Here is a 19566-nt window from a genome sequence, read left to right as displayed (position 1 = left end):
TTTCCCTGTTCGGGTCTTACACATTTTGAACATTTTAAAATTTTTGTTCTTGAAATGTCTCTCATTTACTCCGCAGATATTTTTGTCATCTCTCAATTTCTTAATATCCTGAAGTAGATTCCAGGTCAGTCAAATCATGAAATTCCCACTAACTCCTGTTTGTCGCCTCCGTTCTGTCCTTTTCCCAGTTCCACTAAAACTGTTTCACTTTTTTTCAGTCCACACTAGAGTTAGACCTGAACCGTTACCCTGTCCTTTGTCCAGACACTGACCGATCCGCTGGGTATTTTCACCTCTTCCTTTCATTGTTTCAGATTCACAATAATTGCAGTTTGAACGATTTCTTTCCAGTTTGGTCTGCTTCTCTTCTGTTAACTTCTATGATCCTAAGATCTGATATCCTGTTAGTTTTGTGATGTTTAAATAATCCAAACTCATCCTGTTCCCCTCCCACTTACCCGATGTTCTTGTCCACTGAAATGCCTCTCGTATGTTGACAACAAGCTGACTCCGTCCACCCATTCTTCAACTTCCTGTTCCAGTCTGTCCCGGTAGAATTTCGTTGACTGACTGGATCAGTTGGTAACCGTCAGACTTTGTCAAGAACTCAGTGATCGCGGTATTCGGTCTGTGAACAACAATGGAGAAAACTAAACACATTATCGACCTTCCATCCAGGCGGCGACAATTCCTCTGACACCAAACGGCTGAAGCCTCCTGTGAGCCACGTTATCAAATAACTTCTGAAAACCCATATATGCCGCATGTGTTAAAATTCATTGACCGATATAGTCACGTCTCAACAAAAGCTGTGTCAAATTTGTCAAATACAAAGTCAAATGTCCACAGTTAATCCGTTCTAAACTTCCCCGAATCTGAAATGTTCACTAATTACGTGTCTGTTCAAAAGGGGTGTGCTGTCAGTCCCTGATCATTCTGTGTCTGTTTGAAAGGCGTGCACTGTCAGTCCCGGATCATTCTGTGTCGTTTTTAAAGGGTTGTGCTATCAGTCCCAGATCATTAAGTGTCTGTTTAAAAGGGGTGTACTGTCTGTCCCAGATCATTCTGTGTCTGTTTGAAAGGCGTGTACTGTCAGTCCCGGATCATTCTGTGTCGTTTTTAAAGGGTTGTGCTATCAGTCCCGGATCATTCTGTGCCGGTTTGAAATGGGTGTGCTGTCAGTCCCGGATCAGAGAATCAATTTGCTGTTCAGAGCTGAACCCAGAGACGGCTCGATCACAATGGAGATCACAACCAACTGAAACGTACTGGGGCATGAAAAGCTTTCACTTAATGAAAAAGTTCTTCAAACAGGAAGTATTGACCCGACACAGAAATAGGGAGATCGGAGGAGCATGTAGCTGAGGCAAAGCAGTTATGATTGGAGATTTCAATTTTCACATAGACTGAGACACAAAGGCAATACATTTCAAGAATGCATCCCTGACATTTTTCTGAAACAATATCATAGAACTGAGAGGTTACACATTTCAGGAAAGAGAGAAAAAGCTGGGGCTCTTTTCTCTGGAAAAGAGAAGACTGAGGACTTACGTGATAGAGTTTTTTTAAGATTAATGATCTGTTTGATAGTTTGGACCTGGAGAAGATGTTTCCACTTGAAGGGGAGACCAGAACCACGGGTCATTATTATAAGATAGTCACTAATAAATCGAATTGAATCGAATAATGAATTCAGTAAAAACTTCTTAACCCAGTGACTGGTGAGAATGTAAAACTCGCTCCCACGAAGTGCAGTTCAGAAGGATCGCAAAGATGCATTTAAGGGGAATCTGGATAAACAGATGAGAGAGAAAGAACATAAGAACATAAAAAGTGGGAGCAGGAGTACGCCATCCAGACCCTCGATCCTGCTCCACCATTCAATCAGATCATGCTTTATCTTCTACCTCAACTCCACTTTCCCGCCCGGTCCCCAAATCCCTTGAATCCCCGAGAGACCAAAATTCTATCAATTCCAGCCTTGAATATACTCAACGACTCAGCATCCACAGTCCTCTGGGTAGAGAATTCCAATGATTCTCATCCCTCTGAGTGAATAAATTCCTCCTCATCTCAGTCTTACATGGCCGACCCCTTATTTGAAGACAATTTCCCCTTGTCCTGGACTCGACAGCCAAGGGAAACAATCTCTCCGGATCTATCCTGTCAAGCCCCCTCAGAATCTTATGTTCTATTTTATGTTTCAATGAGATGGCAGAGGAATAGATGGACATGTTGATGGGGTTAGATGGAGAAGGATCGGCGTGGGGTCGTTGAGAGCATCAGCACCGGCATGGACCTACTGGGCTGTATGGCCTGTTTCTGAGCTGTGCAGTCCACGTAATTCTGGAATCTTAGCCTACATTAGGCCTGTCATGCCTGTGCTAGCTTTTTGAAAGTACTGCCCAATTTAGTCCTACACCCCAGCGATTCCCCCATCACCCTGCAAATTATTCCTCTTCAATGACATGTTCAATTGCCTTTTGAAAGTGCCTATGGAATGTGGTTCCACCGCTCTTTTCGGTATTGCATTCCATATCATATCAAATCACGCTGAAAAAATGTTTCTTCTTTTCCAATCGAGATATATTGCCAATTAATTTTATCTCACAGAGGCGCGGGAGAGAGAGAGAGAGAGAGAGAGAGTAGAGTGCGTGAGAAAGACAGAGTAGAAGGAGACCGAGAGGGTACCGACAGAGAGAGTGGGAAATACAGGAGAGTAAGGTGTGGAAGAGAGATAGAGAGAGAGAGAGAGAGAGTAGAAGGAGACAGAGACAGTACAGACAGAGAGTGTACGAGAGACAGTGATAGAGAGAGGAGAGTGGGGTGAGAAAGAGAGAAAGAGAGAGAGTAGAAGAAGACAGAGAGGGTAGAGGGATAGAGGGGAAGAGAGGATGAGACAGAGACAAGAGGAAGATCAGGAGAACACAAGAAGATAAAGGAGACAATGGGGAATGCAGAGAACGATCACAGGAGAGTGAGAGAGACCGAAAGAGGGACAGAGAGAGGGAGGGAAACAGACAGAGAGTGAAACAGGGGAGAGACGGACGGAGAGTGTGAGAGATAGGGACAGAGCGAGTGACAGAGACTGGTCAGGGAGAGAGAGAGCAGAGAGAGAGAGATCGGGAGAGAGAGAGAAACAATCAGGATCACAGCATCACAAGGCGTTGGAATCACCGAGCATGGGGGAAGACAATGATCTGTGGGGAAGGCCCAGGCTTCATCCCAGTCTCTGTTGGTAGATCTCACCCAGTGTGCGGCTCACACCCACACACAGAGAATGGGAGAGTGTAGAGGGAGCTTTAGTCTGTGTCCAAACTCTGTTATTCAGGCCCTGAGAGTGTTTGAAGGGATAGTTTAGGTGGAGCGGAACTCTCTGTCTAGCTTGTGCTCTACCTGCCCTGGGAGTATTTGACGGGAAACTCTGGAGGGGTTTTCACCCCTTATCTAATCCGTTCTGTACCTGTCTTGTGAGTTTTTGATGGGACAGTGTCTAGGGGGAGTTACTCTGTATCTAACCGGTGCTGCATCCAACCTGGAAGTAGTTGACGGGACACTCTGGAGGGGTTTTCACACTGTATCAAACCCGTGCTGCACCTGCCCTGGGAGTGTTTGATGGGACAGTGTGGAGGGAGCTTTACTCTGTATCTAACTCGTGCTGGACCTGCCATGGGAGTGTTTGATGGGAGAGGGTAGAGGGGCTGTACTCTGTATCTAACCCGTGCTGATTCCAACTTTTGAACAGTTTAGACTGAGGTGGTTGATATTCCTCATGCCTCACATTCCTAAGCGTTAAACACCGTGACAGTGTTTTATTTTGCTCCGCCCTGTTATTGTAAATCTCTCTCTGATCAGGTCGGAATTTTTTGCCTCCCGCATGGATCCGTGTTCCACCGGCAGATGCCCCACAGGTCAGTCCTGAGTCTGGTTATTGTACCATGGGGTTTATCACTGCCAGTCCACGTCATGTCCTCCCGTCACAGGCAGAACCCACCGACTCCATCCCTCTCCCTTGACACCGTCTGATGCTGAAATATACCATTCACAATCCTTGACGTCCGATTGGAACCTGAGCTGAGATTACGACCACATATTCTCTCCATCACCAAGTCCGCCTACTTCCATCTCTGTAATTCGCCCGTCTCCGCTCCTGCCTCTTCTCATCTATTGCTGAAACCCTTATCCGTGCCTTAGTTACTTCGAGACTGGACAATTCCAATGCTCTTCCGCCAACTTCCATCATCCACCCTTCATTAACTTCAGCTCATCCAAAACTCAGCTGCCCGTATCCTAATTCGCACAAAGTTTTGTTCAATCATCACCCCCTGTGTTCGCATTGGCTCACGGTCCGGCAACGCCTCGATTTGAAAATTCTCATCGTTGTGTTCAAAACCTTCCACGGCCATCGCTCCCCCCTATCTCTGTAACCTCCAACAAGACTACAACCCCATCGTCCCCCACTGAGATCTCTGCGCTCCTCCCATTCTGGTCCACCGCGCATCCCCGATTTCCTGCACTGCAGCATTGTCGGCCGAGTCTTCAGCTGCCTGGTCCATAAACTCTGGAATTTCCTGGCTCTGATTCACTCTCCTCCTTTTTGACGCTACTTAAAATTCACCTTCTCACGATATCCCTCAATCCACAACTGCCCACCTTCTCCTCATATCACTAAACACCACCTACCTGCCTTCTCCTCATATCCCTTAATCGCCAACTGGAAACCTTCTCTTCAAATCGCTAAACCCGACCTACCCACCGTCTCTAAATAACCCTCAATCCCACCTTCCAACCATATCCCTCAATCCCCAACTAGCAACCTTATCCCCATATCACTAATTCCAACCTACCCACTTTCTACCCATTTTCCTTAATCTCACCTATCCATCGTCTGCCCATATTCCTCCCTCTCACCTACCAACCTTCTCCCCTTATCCCTCAGTCCCATCTACCCACCTTCTCAAGAGTTCAGAACGTACTCCCCTAATTAATATGAGTTTGGAGACTCAGAATCACTCCCAGGAGTATTCCAGTTTCTGAAGGGGTAAAAAGAGCTATTTTGTTCCTGATACTCAAACTTTCCATCAAACTCTGAAACAGCTCCCACACTAACCTGGTTGACGTAACTGCCCTCTGAAATATGGCCTCGGTATCAGACAGGCGCACCGAGCCCAGACGGGCCTGCAAAGTCCTTCTCACTAACGAATGGGAACTGGTGCCAAAGCTGGGAGATCTGTCCAACAGACTCGTCAAGCAATAACCTGACATGGTCATTATGAGCCGAGGCTCAGAAGGCAGCATCTGGCCTCATAGTAAGAAGGCCCTGCGCTCGGGCCCCACACACACCAGAGACTTGAGCATCTTAATCCAGGTCGACAATTTCCTATGCCAGTACTGTGGGAGCGCCGCACGCTCAGAGGGTCAGTACTGAGGGAATGCTGCACTGTCAGAGGAGCAATACTGAGGAAGCGCCGCACGGTCGAAGAATCAGTAATGAGGGAGTGTTGCACTTTCGGAGGGTCAGTAAAGTGGGAGTGCTGCACTGTCGGAGGGTCAGTACTGAGGGAGTGCTGCACTGTCGGAAGGTCAGTACTGAGGGAGTGTTGCACTGTCGGAAGGTCAGTACTGAGTGAGCGCTGCAGTGTTGGATGGTCAGTACTGAGGGAGGGCTGTACTCTTTGAAGTTTCGTCATTTGAATGAGATGTTAAACCGAGTGCGCTCATCTCAGTCATAAATGGCCGACCCCTTATCTGGGGAATGGGGATTGAATATTCCCCAATGTTCTAGATTCGCCAGTCAGTGGTGTGACCATCTATCCTGTCAAGTCCCCTCAGAATACCATTTGTTTCAATGAGATGAGAAAGGAATATGATATGTTGATGGGGTGAGATGAAGAAGGGTGGTGGGAAGCTCGTGTGGAACATAAACCCCGGCATGTATCTATTGTGCCGAATGGCCTGTTTCTCAGCTGTACAGTCTAAGTTTTTCTGGAAACTTAGCATATATTGGGCCCGTCATGCCTGTGCTGGTTCTTTGAAAGAACTCCCCAATTTAGTCCTACACCCCAGATTTTGCCCCATAACCCTGAAAACTAGTCTTCTTCAATGAGATGCCCACTTGCCTTCAAAAAGAGCCTGTGGAATGTGGTTCCACCGCTCTTTCAGGAAATGCATTCCAAATCATAATAAACCTTAGTGAAAAAATGTTTTCAAATTTACCCGAGATCTTTGGCCAATTATTTTTTTATCACAGAGAGGAGAGCTGAAGAAAGAATATAGAGCTGAAGAAAGAGGGAGAGTTTATAGAGAGACAGAACGAGTATAGTCAGAGAGAGAGCAGGACAGAGAGAGAAACATCTGGAGATTAAGGTGAGAAGGAGAGACAGAGTGAGAGGGGATGAGACAGGGTAAGAGAGAGAGAAGTTGAGCACAAGAAGAGAAACAGAGACAGAGGGGAAGACAGAGAAAGACAAGGGGGATAAGGAGAGAGACCGACAGAGGGCCAGAGAGAGAAAAAATAAATCAGAGAGAGAAAAAAAAACAGGGAAGACAAACAGAGAGAGTGACGATGAGCTCAGGTGGTGAGCGCGTGATATTAATGCCACAATGGGCTCAGGTTTGATCCCTGTAAGGACCATGAACGTTCTTTTTATTAAGAGCGCAGTTTCCACTCTTAATTTTAGACTGCGAGCGAATTATAAATGCAAAGTTTGGAAGGAAATCCACTCAGAACAGAGCATCGGAGAAGCATTTTCATGTTGGTGCTGTCAGTCCCGGATCATTCTGTGTCTGTTTAAAAGGGGTGAGCTGTCAGTCCAGGATCATTCTGTGTCTGTTTTACTGGGATGTGCTGTCAGTCCCGCATCATTATGTGACTGTTTATGAGGGGTGTGCTGTCAGTCCAGGATCATCCTGTGTCTGTTTTAAAGGGGTGTGCTGTCAGTCCTGGATCACAGACTCAAGTTACTGTTCAGAGCCTGAAACCGTCGACGGCTCGATCACACTGGAGATCACAAGCCACTGAGGGGAACTGGGGCATGAAAAGCTTTCAATTAATGAAACAAATACTTCAAACAGGAAGCATTGAGCCCCCATAGAAATACGGAGATCAGAGGAGCCTGCAGCTAAGGCAAAGCAGTCATAATCGGAGATTTCAATTTTCCCATTGTCTGCGTTATAGTGCATCTCGGACAGTTTACTGAAACAATAACATAGAACGGGGAGGATATAACTGTCACGAAACGGAGAACAAGCTTGAAAAGAAAAGACTGAGGAGTGACTTAATAGAAAACTTTAAGTTTAATGATAGGTTCGATAGTGTCGACGGAGAGAAAATGATGTCATCCGCGAGTGAGAGCAGACCAAGGGGTTACAAATCGAAGCTGGTCACTGATAAATCCAATATTAATTCAGGAGAAACTCCTTTACCCAAGGAGTGGTGAGAGTGAGCAACTCGCTACCACAAGTGAGTTGAGGCGACGAGTAAAGATGCTGCTAAGATTAAGCGAGATAAACACACGAGGGAAAAAGGGAATAGAAGGATATGTTGATTGGGTTCGATGAAGAAGGATGAAAGGAGGATCATCTGCAGCATAAGCAACGGCATGGACTCTTTGGGACGAATGGCTTGTTTCTGTGCCGTACAGTGTATGTAGGGGGTAAGAGAAAGAGAGAGAGCAGAGGGAGAAAGAGAGAGTAGAGGGAGAGAGAGAGAGAACACAAGAGAGACAGACAGAGACAGACAGAGAAAGATATGGAGTTTGAGGAACAGAATATCGAGAAAGATAGGAGGGATAAGTAAATAGATACAGAAGGAAATGTTTTGGAAATGCCTGTGAGCTATTGGCAGCTAAACAATAGCCACTTGTTGCTGCTTCAATGGATTTGTTCCAGGAAGAATTTCGACAAAAACAGCAATTTTATCTTAACATCAATCGGATTGAGAGAGTGGAGCAGACATAGAAGGAAGGGAGAATGACCGAGAATGGGGGAAGGCATTGATCTCTGGGAAAGGCCCAGGCTCCATCCCGGTCTCCGTTCGTAGATATCACCTGGTGTGGGATTGAGACCCACACACAGAGCATGGGAGAGTGCAGAGGGACTTTTACTCTGTATCTAACCTGTGTTGTAACTCCCCCGGGAGTGTTTGATGGGACAGTGTTAAAGGAGCTTTACTCTGTATCTATCCGTTGTTGGACCTGCCCTGGGACGGTTTGATGGAAGACTGCAGTAATCTGTTACGAACCCCAACTTCACCTGCCCTAGGAGTGCTTGATGTGACATTGTAGAGGGTGCTTTACTCGATATCTGACCCATTTTATACCTGTCCTGGGAACAGTTTAAAATCAGGTGGTTGGTATTTCCCATGCCTCATATTCCAAAGCATTAATTCCGTGACAGTGTCTCTGTTGGTGAGCCCTCTTATTACAAGAATCTTTCTGTTCACACCGGAAGGTTCTGTCTCTCACTTGTGTTCTGTTACTCGAGCAGTTCATTCACAGGTGAGTGCTGAGTGTGGCAGTTGTATCATGGTGGTGGGGGCATCATTCCGAGGCCCACCATCGTGCAGACACAGAGAAAGTCGATCGCAGTCCAGACACTGAGAATTGAGATCAAACCAGACATTGAGAAAGGAGTAAACAGTCCAAACAGTGAGAGGGGATCACAGTCCATATAGTGAGAGAGGCGATCACAGTCCAGACACTGAGAGAGGCGATCAGAGTCTAGACACTGAGAGAGTGGATCACAGTCCAGCCATGAGAGAGGAGTTCACAGTACAGACACTGAGAATATCAGGAGCAAAATTTAAAAAAAATGCACTCGGGGTTATAATCTCTGGATTATTACCTGAGCCAGGTGCAAATAGTCGGAGGGATAAGCAGATTTGGGAGGAGAACACATGGATGAAGGAGTGGTTCCATTTCGTGGGACACTGGCACCTGTAATAAGACAGGATGGAACTGTACCGTTGGGAGCGGCTCCACCTGACCCGGGCGGGGACCAGGATCCCAGCGCGAACGATAAATCGGGCTTTAAACGAGTAAATGGGGTGTAGGGCTCAGTTGGAAAGTAATATAAATAACAATTCGAGAACAAAACGGAAGAGACTATCGTCAGAAATTTTGCTTTAAGCACTGAAGGTAAAGGAAAAATTGAAAGATGTAAAGTAATTAAATCGGGAGGGAGAAACAAGGAAAGTGTGAGAAATACAATTTTACAATATGGGTAGGGTGTGTGGCCCAAATAAGAGTTCTTTATACAAACGCATGGAGCAAAAGCAACGAATTGAATGAAATGCGGGCACAAATTCAACCGACAGGGTCCGAAATGGTAGCCATGACTGAGGCATGTCTGCACACCAATCAGGAATGGGAACTGAACACAGCAGGTTTTAATGTCTCTCGGGAGGATAGGAGAACTGGTGGAGGGGGAGGAGTATCCTGAGTGATTAAGGATGAAAATACTTCATTGATTAGGGAGGATACAACGATAGGTAAGCAGGCAGTGGAAACTTTATTGGAAGAATTAGGAAATAGAAAAGTAATTAAGACCAAAGTGGGAGTTGTGTATGGACCCTCTTGCAGCAGCTGTGAAGCGGCAGAATGTATAAATGCGGAGATTAGACAAGCAGTGTGTTTGCAAAGGGGATATATTTTATCTTTCTTATAGATTGGGATGAACAGACGAGCTCATGTCAGAAAGGTAACGAATTTCTTGAGTAGGTTCAGGAAAGATTTCTGCAACAATATATCCGAGGACCAACAAGGGGGCGGGCCATACTGGAATTAATAATGAGTAATGGGGCAGATTAGTTAATCGCCTAACGGTGCCTGAACATTTATTAAATTTGAAAACAGCACATGTCACTCCACTAATTAAGAAAGGTGACAGAAGGAAACCAGGGAATTTTGGACCAGTTCGCCAAATACCTGTTTTCGAGAAATTACTCGAGTCTCTAATTAAGGATAGTGACTGAACACATTGAACATTTTCAGCTGATCAGTAAGAACCAGCATGGATTTTGTTTTGAAGAGGTGACTGAAGTCATGGACAGGGGAATGTCTATGGAGTTCGTTTTAATGGACTTCCAAAAGGCATTCGATAAAGTGCCTCATAAGAGGCTGTTTGCTAAAGTTGAAGCTGATGGAATTGAGGGGAAATGATTGACCTGGTCAGGAAATTGGCAGAGCGTCAGGAGACATTGGGCCAGAAATCGCTACGAGCGGCGAGGCAACGCTCACTGCAGCTACTGCGAATTAAATTAACAAAAATACTGACTGTAGGCTCTGTGGCGATGAATTGCTTGAATTTGAACTTTACAAAAATTGTGCTCTATCAACCCAGCCTCTGAGCAGCGTGATTTGCTGCGCAGCTGGAAAGGTGTGCGAGGAGAAGACACGACCACAAAAATCGGAAAGGACGAGAATACCTGCCCATAGAATCAGGCTGCATTGCTCAAACAATCAAGCAGACTTAATTCCTTTAAAGTTAGCATGCTGTATGGCATTCTAATTTTTTTTTAAAATCAAAAACCAAAGAAATATTTGAATTAAATTCATGAGACAGAAGGAAAATGTTTAAAAAATAATGTTGTAATTTGAATTGTTCTTCAATAACCAAAAACTAATAAACTAAAGTGCAACATGAGAGTCCTCGTTTATAAAAGTTAATCTTTACTTGTTTGGCAGTCATTAAAACTTACCGAGCTGTTAAAATTCAGTTTGGACTTTGTATTAACTAGAATGAGAAGTGGACTTCAAGGGTTAAATAATGAAGTGAGATTTCACAAACTAGGGTTGCATTCTCTGGAATTTAGAAGATTAAGGGGAAATTTGTTCGAAGTTTTCAAGATATTAAGGTGAAATGATAGGGTAGAAAGAGAGAAACTAGATCCGCTGGTTGGGGAGTCCAGCACTCGGGGTCTGAGAACAAAAAATAGAGCCAGAACTTTCAGGAGTGAAGTTATGAAACACTTCTACACGCAAAGGGTGGGAGATGTTTGGAACTCTCTTCTGCAAACGGAAGTTGATGTTAGCTCAATTGATAATTTTAAATCTGAGGTTGTTAGATTTTTGTTAACCCTGTTAATATTGGATTTAAGGCGGGTGAATGAAGTTCAGTCAGAGATCCGCCATGATCCCAGTGAATGGCGTAACAGGCTCGATGGATCAAATGGCTTACCCCTGTTCCGACGTTCCTGGTCAATGTCATCACCCACCCCAATCTTCAGCAGGCGGCGCTGGTGACCAGCAGTGACAGATCAAAGAGAGACAGAGAAAGCGGCAAGAGGAACAGAGACAGAAGCAAAAAGGTTGAGAAATGGGGAGAGGGAGTGAGAGAGAAAAATGAAGACATCGACATATAGTTCGAGAGAGTGAACGAGAGAGACAGAGAGGTGACAAAGAGAGATTGAAAAAGAGAGGAGAGAGCAAGAAATAGAGAGAAGTAGGAGAGGCCGAAAGGGAGACAGACAGAGAGTGAGAGAAGAGGATAGAGGGAGAGACGAGGATAGGGGGAGAGATAGCTGAGGGAAAGAGAGAGAGACGCAGAAGGAGACGGAGAAAGAGAGAGAGAGAGAGACGAATGGAGCTGGGGGGGGGGGGGGAGCGTGATAACGGTGGAGAAGGAGACAGAGAGATCGTGATAGAAAGGCAGAGAATCAGCAGAGAGAGAGAGAGACATAGCGAGAGAGACAGAATTATAGAGACAGAGAGATGGTGGGGGAGAAAGAATGAAAGACACAAACAGAGGGAGAAACAGACAGAGAGAGAGGGCGGATGGAGGAAGAAGGAGAGGGAGAGACTGAGATGGATCAATGAGTGTAGATGGAGGGAGACAGAGAGAGAGAGTGCGAGTAGAGACAGAGAGAGGAGGGTAGTTATAGAGAGACGGGGAAAGAAAGGGACAGAGAAAGAAAGTGGAGGGTGAGTGCCTGGAAAAGAGAGAATCAGAGGGAAATATTCAGAGGGAGAGAGTGAGAGGGAGATAAAGGGACAGAGTTACACAGTACAGGGCGAGAGACAGAGAGAGAGACAGAGAGATGGGGATGGGACAGAGAGTGTAGTGGCACAGACTGTAGTGCACAGAGTGTAGTGACACAGAGTGTCGTGGCAGTGAGAAAGAGAACGAGTAAAAGGGAAGCTTGAAATTGATGGTGAGATATATAGAAAGGGAGAGAGTTAGTGACTGAGAGAGGTGGAGACTAGAGGTGGTGAGGGAGAGAGATGGAGAGTGGAGGGAGAGAGTGAGGGGAGAGAGTGTAGAACGAAAGAGGATGACACAGTGCAGAGGCAGAGAGACACCGAGAGAGGCAATGACGAGGCGGGGGAGTGACAGAGAGACAGGAAGACAGACTGTGAGTATCTGAAAAATACGGACAGAGAGATATTGGGGTTGAGGGAGAAAGAAAGAGACAGACAGATGGAGAATCAGACAGAAAGAGAAAGAAACATTGGAGACAGAGAAACGGAAGAGAAATAATGAGAGATGGGGATGAGTCAGAGACAGAGAGAGAGAGAGAGAGAAAGGGGGAGAGACATGGAGTAGAGGGTGAGAGCTAGTAAAGAGCGAGGAGAGTGCGACAGAAACAGAGATAGAGGCCGTGAGAGAGAGAGGGAGAGAGGAAGGGGTGAGATAGCGAGCAGAGGGAGAGCACGAGCAGAGAGCGATGAGGGTGAGACAGAGAGAGAGAGTGAGTGGTATAGGGAGGGGGACAGGGAAAGAGAGAGAGATTCCCACCGACCGATCTTCTACCATTTTCACTCAATACAATCACCCAACCTTCAACCAATATCCCTCAACAAAACTTACCACCTTCTCACCATATCCATCAACCCCACCGACCGAATTTCTCCCAACATCACTCAACCCCACCTACACACATTTACACAATATCCATCAATACCCACCTGCACACATTCTCCACATTTCACTCAAACTGCACCTAATCACCTTCTCCACATATAACTGACACACGGCTACCCAACTTCTGCCCATATCTCGCACTCCCTCTTACCATCCTTCTCCCAAGATCACTCTAACCCACCGAACCACCTTCTCACAATATCTCTCAATCATAACCAACCACCTTGATTAATATTTCCCACAATCACACCTAACCAACTCCTCACCATATCCATCCACCCCACCTACCACCTTCTCCACATATTCCTCAATCCCAACCGACACACCTTCTCCCCATGTCACTCAACCACACCATCCCACCTTCACACAAAATCCCTCAATTCCCAACTACAAATCATCCCCTCATATCCCTCAATCCCAACCTACCCACATTCTCTCCTTATTCCTCAATCCCACCGACACAACTTCTCACCCAATCCCTCAAACCCCAGATACGCAAATTCTCACCATATCCCTCAGTACAACCTAACCAACTCCCAATAACACTCAAATCACAGCTACACAACTCTCCCCGTAACACTCAACCCCACCTGCCCACATTCTCACAACATCCCTCAATCCCCACCAACACACCTTCCCAACATATCCCTCAATCCCATCTACCAACTTCTAACCATGTCAGTCAATCCCAACTAACCACATTCCCAGATCCCTCAATCAACATCCATGCACCTTAACCCCATAATCCTCAATCCCACCAACCCAGCTTCTCAGCATAGTCCTCAATCCCCACCAAAATACCTTCCTTCCGTATCCCACAAAAGCACCATCTCAGCAGATCATTCAAACACACCCAACCACCTTCTCACTATAACCATTAATTACCACTTAACCACCCTCTCACCATATCCGTCTACCGCACCTACAAACATTCTACCCATATCCCTCAATCCCCACCGACATACCTTCTCCCCATATCACTGAAGCCCACCGACCCGCATTCACAAAAATCCCTCAATCCACAACTACCTCTCATATCCCTCAACCCCCTATTGACGTATTTACGCCATATCCTTCAATACCCACTGAATCATGGGTGACTTAGCATTAAATTGTGGAGTGTGTCCGAGATGATATTTTAGACCAGTATGTTGAGGAGCTAATTTGGGAACAGGCTATCCAAGATTGGGTATTGAGCATTGAGAAGCGGTTAATTCATAACCTTGTTGTGCGGGGTGCTTTCAGGAAGAGTGACCGTAACATGATAGAATTCTTCATTAAGATAGAAAGTGAAGTCGTGCAATCCGAAACTAGGGTACTGAATCTAAACAAAGGAAACGAGGAAGGTATGAGGAGTGAGTTGGCTATGATAGATTTGGAACCTTCATTAAAAGGCATGACGGTGGATAGGCAATGGCTGACATTTCAACATAAATGCATGAATTGCAACAGTTATACATTCCAATCTGGCACAAAAAGACAAAACGAAACGAGTCCCAAACATGGCAAACAAAAGAAATTATGGATAGGATGAGATCCAAAGAGGAGTCATAGAAATTTGCCAGAAAATGTAGCAAGCCTGAGGAATGGGAGCTGTTTAGAATTGAGCAAAAAAGAGCCAAGAGATTGATTAAGAGGGAAAAATAGAGTATGAGTGTGAACTTGCAAGAAACATAAAAGCGGATTGCAAGAACTTCACAAGAGGGAATATGATATTGAGACAGAGGATCAGCCATGATCATATTGAATGGTAAGGCAGGCTCGAAGGGCCGAAAGGCCTACGCCTGCTCCTATTTTCTATGATTCGATGACTCGGTTGCCTTGATTTCCACCTTCAGCAGGTGGTGTCAGATCGACCGTCCATTACACACCCTGCCACATTTTCACATCGATTCCGTTAAAAGTAATTGACAGAATTTTATGGGCTGATTGCCTACAATTTCCTAAAGTGCTCTCCCGGGGAGTGACGCTCCACCGCAAGTTCCACTGCCCGGATTGTGAGTCCGCTGAAGGTCGAATAAACCCCCGGTGAGAACTGGGGGAGAACAAAACCCTGCACGGCCTCGGTTTCGCGCTCTCCACAGTTTGTTTGATTAGTTTCCCTGTTCGGGTCTTGCACATTTTAACCATTTTAACATTTTTGTTCTTGAAATGTCTCTCATTTACTCCGCAGATATGTTTTGTCATCTCTCAATTCCTTAATATCCTGAAGTAGATTCCAGGTCAGTCAACGCATGAAATTCCATCTAACTCCCGTTTGTCGCCTCCGTTCTGTCGTTTTTCCCAGTTCCACTAAAATAGTTTCACTTTGTTTTCAGTCCACACTAGAATTATACCTGAACCGTTACCCTGTCCTTTGTCCAGATACTGACCGATCCGTTGGGTATTTTCACCTCTTCCTTTCATTGTTTCAGATTCACAACAATTACACTTTGATCCATTTCTTTCCAGTTTGGTCTGTTTCTCTTCTGTTACTTTCTCTGATTCTACGCTCTGATATCTTGTTAGTTTTGTGATGTTTAAATAATCCAAACTCATCCCGTGTCCCTCCCACTTACCCGATGTTCTTGTCCACTGAAATGCCTCTCGTATGTTGACAACAAGCTTACTCCGTCCACCCCTTCTTCAACTTCCTGTTCCAGTCTGTCCCGGTAGAATTTCGTGAACTGGACCAGTTGGTAACCGTCAGACTTGATCAAGAACTCAGTGATCGCAGTGTTCGGTCTGTGAACAACAATGGAGAAAACCAAACACATTATCGACCTTCCATCCGGGCGGCGACATTTCCTCTGAGACCAAACGGCTGACTCCTCCTGTGAGCCATGTTATCAAATACCTTCCGAAAACCCATATATGCCGCATGTGTTACAATCCATTGACCTATATAGTCACGTCTCAACAAGGCTGTGTACAATTTGTCAAATACGATGTCAAATGTCCACAGTTAATCCGTTCTAACCTTCCCCGAATCTGAAATGCTCACAAATTAACATGTCTTTTTAAAAGGCGTTTGCTGTCAGTCCCGGATCATTCTGTGTCTGTTTAAAATGGGTGTACTGTCAGTCCCGGATCATTCTGTGTCTGTTTAAAATGGGTGTGCTGTCAGTCCCGGATCAGAGAATCAAGTTGCTGTTCTGAGCCTGAACCCATAGACGGCTCGATCACACTGGAGATCACAACCAAATGAGATGAACTGGGGCATGAAAAGCTTTAAATTAATGAAACAAATACTTCAAACAGGAAGTATTGACCCTACACAGAAATACGGAGATCAGAGGAGCATGTAACTCAGGCAAAGGAGTTATGGAGGGAGATTTTAATCTTCACATAGACTGAGACACAAAGACAATACATTTCCAGAATGCATCCAGGACAGTTTTCTGAAACAATATCATAGAACTGAGAGGTTCCACGTGTCAGGAAAGAGAGAACAAGCTGGGGCTTTTTTCTCTAGAAAAGAGAAGACTTAGGAGGGACGTGATAGAGGATTTTAAGATTAATGATGTGTTTGATAGGTTATACCTGAAGAAGATGTTTCCACTTGAAGGGGAGACTCGAACCAAGGGCCATTATTATCAGATCGACACTAATAAATCGAATTGAATCGAATAATGAATTCAGTAAAAACGTCTTAAACCAGAGACTGGTGAGAATGTGAAACTCGCGCCCACGAAGTGTACTCGAGAAGAATCGCAAAGATGCATTTAAGGGGAATCTGGATAAACAGATGAGAGAGAAAGAACATAAGAACATAACAAATGTGAGCAGGAGTAGGCTATCCGGGCCCGCGAGCCTGCTCCACCATTCAATCAGATCATGCTTGATCTTCCACCTCAACTCCACCTTCCCGCCCGATCCCCAAATCCCTTGATTCCCCTCGAGCACAAAATTCTATTAATTCCAGCCTTGAATATAGTCAACGACTCAGCATCCACAGCCCTCTGGGCAGAGAATTCCATTGATTCACATCCCTCTGAATGAATAAATTCCTCCTCATCTCAGTCTTTCATGGCCGACCCCTTATCTGAAGACAATTTCCCCTTGTTCTCGACTCGACAGCCAAGGGAAACAATCTCTCCGGATCTATCCTGTCAAGTCCCCTCAGAATCTTATGTTCTATTTTAGATGTTTCAATGAGATGGCAGAGGAATAGATGAACATATTGATGGGGTTAGATGGAGAAGGATAGGCGTGGGGTGGTTTATAGCATAAGCACCGGCATGGACCTTGTGGGCTGAATGGCCTGTTTCTGAGCTGAGCAGTCCACGAAATTCTGTAATCTTAGCCTACATTCGGCCCGCCATGCTTGTGCTAGCTTTTTGAAAGAACTGCCCAAATTAGTCCTGCAACCCAGCGATTTCCTCATCACCCTGCAAATTATTCCTCTTCAATGGCATGTCCAATTGCCGTTTGAAAGTGCCGATGGAATGTGGTTCCACCGCTCTTTTAGGTATTGCATTCCACATAATAACAAATCTCGATGAAAAAATATTTCTTCATTTCCCATTGAGATATATTGCCAAGTATTTTTTTATCTCACAGGGGAGCGGTAGAGAGACAGAGAGAGAGAGAGAAAGTGGAGTGCGCGAGAAAGACAGAGTAGAAGGTGACAGAGAGGGTACAGACAAAGAGAGTAGGAGAAAGACGAGAGTAATGTGAGGAAGAGAGATAGAGAGAAAGTAGAAGGAGACGGAGAGAGTACATACAGAGAGAGAACGAGAGACAGAGATAGAGAGAGAGGAGATTCGGGTGAGAAAGAGAGAATGAGAGAGAGTAGAAGAAGACATAGAGGGTAAATGGATAGAGGGTAGAGAGGATGAGACACAGACAAGAGGGAGATAAGGAGAGCACAAGAAGAGAAAAAGAGACAAAAAGGGGAAGACAGATAAAGACCACGAGGAGAGTGATAGAGAACGACAGAGGGACAGAGAGAGGAAGAGAAACAGACAGAGAGAGTAACAGGGGAGTGACGGACCGAGAGAGGGAGAGACAGGGACAGAGCGAGTGATTGAGACTGGTCAGAGAGTGAGAGTAGAGTGAGAGAGAGAGAGAGCGAGAGATAGAGAGAAACAATCAGGATCAAAGCATCAGAGGGCGTTGGAATCACCGAGAAGGGGGGAAGTTATTGATCTTTGGGGAAGGAGCAGGCTTCATCCCAGTCTCTATTGGTAGATCTCACACGGTGTGCGGCTGACGCCCACACACAGAGCATGGGAGAATGTAGAGGGAGCTTTACTCTGTATCTAAACAGTGATGTTCCTGCCCTGAGAGTGTTTGAATGGATAGTGTACAGGGAGCTTGACTCTCTATCTAACTCGTGCTCTACCTGCCCTGGAAATATTCAATGGGACACTGTAGAGGGATCTGTACTCTCTATCTAACCCATGCTGTACATGCATGGGAGTGTTTGATGGGACAGTGTGGAGCTAGATTTACTCTGTATCTCACCGTGCTGTACCTGCCCTGGATGTATTTGCCGGGACACTCTGGAGGGATTTTCACTCCGTATCTAATCCGTGCTGTACCTGTCCTGGGAGTGTTTGATGGGACTGTGTAGAGGGGGCTTTACTCTCTATCTAACCCGTTCTCTTTCGAACTTGTGAACAGTTCAGACTGAGGTGGTTGATATTCCTCATGCCTCACATTCCTAAGCATTAAACACTGTGACAAGGTTTTATTTTGCTCCACCCTGTTATTATAAAACTCTTTCTGTTCACCTCCGATGGTTCTGCCTCTCGCATGGATCCGTGTTCCACCGGCAGTTGCCGCACGGGTCAGCGCTGAGTGTGGTTATTGTACCATGGGGTGTATCACTGCCAGTCCACGTCGTGTGCTCCCGTAACAAGCCCAACCCACCGACTCCATCCCTCTCCCTTGACACCGTCTGATGCTGAAACAGACCATTCACAACCATTGACGTCCAATTTGACCCTGAGCTGAGATTCCGACCACATATTCTCTCCATCACCAAGTCCGCCTACTTCCATCTCTGTTACTCGCCCGTCTCTGCTTCTGTCTCATCTCATCTGTTGCTGAAACTCTTGTCCGTGCCTTTGTTACCGCGAAACTGGATTATTCCAATGCTCTTCTGGCCAACCTCCCATCTTCCACCCTTCATTAAATTCAGCTCATCCAAAACTCAGCTGCCCGTATCCGAATTCGCACAAAGTCCTTTTCAATCATCACGTAAATTGGCTCCCTGTTCGGCAACGCCTCGATTTTAAAATTCTCATCGTTGTGTTCAAATCCTTCCACGGCCATCGATCGCCCTATCTCTGTAACCTCCCCCAAGAATTCAACCCCATCCTCCGCCACTGAGGTCTATGCGCTCCTCATTCTGGCCTCTTGCGCATCCCTGATTTCTTGCACTCCACCATTGGCGGCCGTGCCTTCAACTGCCTGGTCACCAGCCTCTGGAATTCCCTCCGTAAACTATCGAGTTCACTCTCCTCCTTTATGAAGCTCCTTGAAATGCACCTTCTCACAATAACCCTCAATCCACACCTGCCCACCTTCTCCCCACATCACCAAAGCCTACCTACTCGCCTTCTCCACATATCCCTTAATCCCCAACTGAAAACCTTCTCTCCCTATCGCTCAACGCGACCTACCCACCTTCCCACCATATCCCTCAATCCCCACCTACCCGTCTTCCCACCATATCCCTCAATCCCCACCTACCCGTCTTCCCACCATATCCCTCAA

At 45.8% G+C, this 19566-nt stretch overlaps 1 protein-coding gene across 12 annotated transcripts in view; it reads right to left on the bottom strand.

The window, feature by feature from the left end:
* Nucleotides 1-19566, bottom strand: part of LOC137312967 (probable G-protein coupled receptor 139) — a 109833-nt gene that overhangs the window by 34810 nt on the left and 55457 nt on the right. For 10 of the 12 annotated variants that reach the window (XM_067979328.1, XM_067979330.1, XM_067979332.1 and 7 more), the window contains 2 exons: nt 15420-15585; nt 459-628 (listed from right to left, as the gene is read on the bottom strand). In XM_067979328.1, the coding sequence (XP_067835429.1) occupies nt 459-522 (64 nt within the window). In that variant the 5' untranslated portion in view covers nt 523-628; nt 15420-15585. Of the gene's footprint in view, nt 1-458; nt 629-1551; nt 1737-15419; nt 15586-16377; nt 16577-19566 lie in introns of those variants that run through there. The other 2 variants (XM_067979334.1, XR_010960983.1) reach the window with 2 other exon arrangements.

This window comes from Heptranchias perlo, unplaced genomic scaffold (assembly GCF_035084215.1).
Source record: "Heptranchias perlo isolate sHepPer1 unplaced genomic scaffold, sHepPer1.hap1 HAP1_SCAFFOLD_44, whole genome shotgun sequence".
Classification (NCBI taxonomy): domain Eukaryota; kingdom Metazoa; phylum Chordata; class Chondrichthyes; order Hexanchiformes; family Hexanchidae; genus Heptranchias; species Heptranchias perlo.
This window is presented reverse-complemented; position numbering and strand designations above follow the sequence as displayed.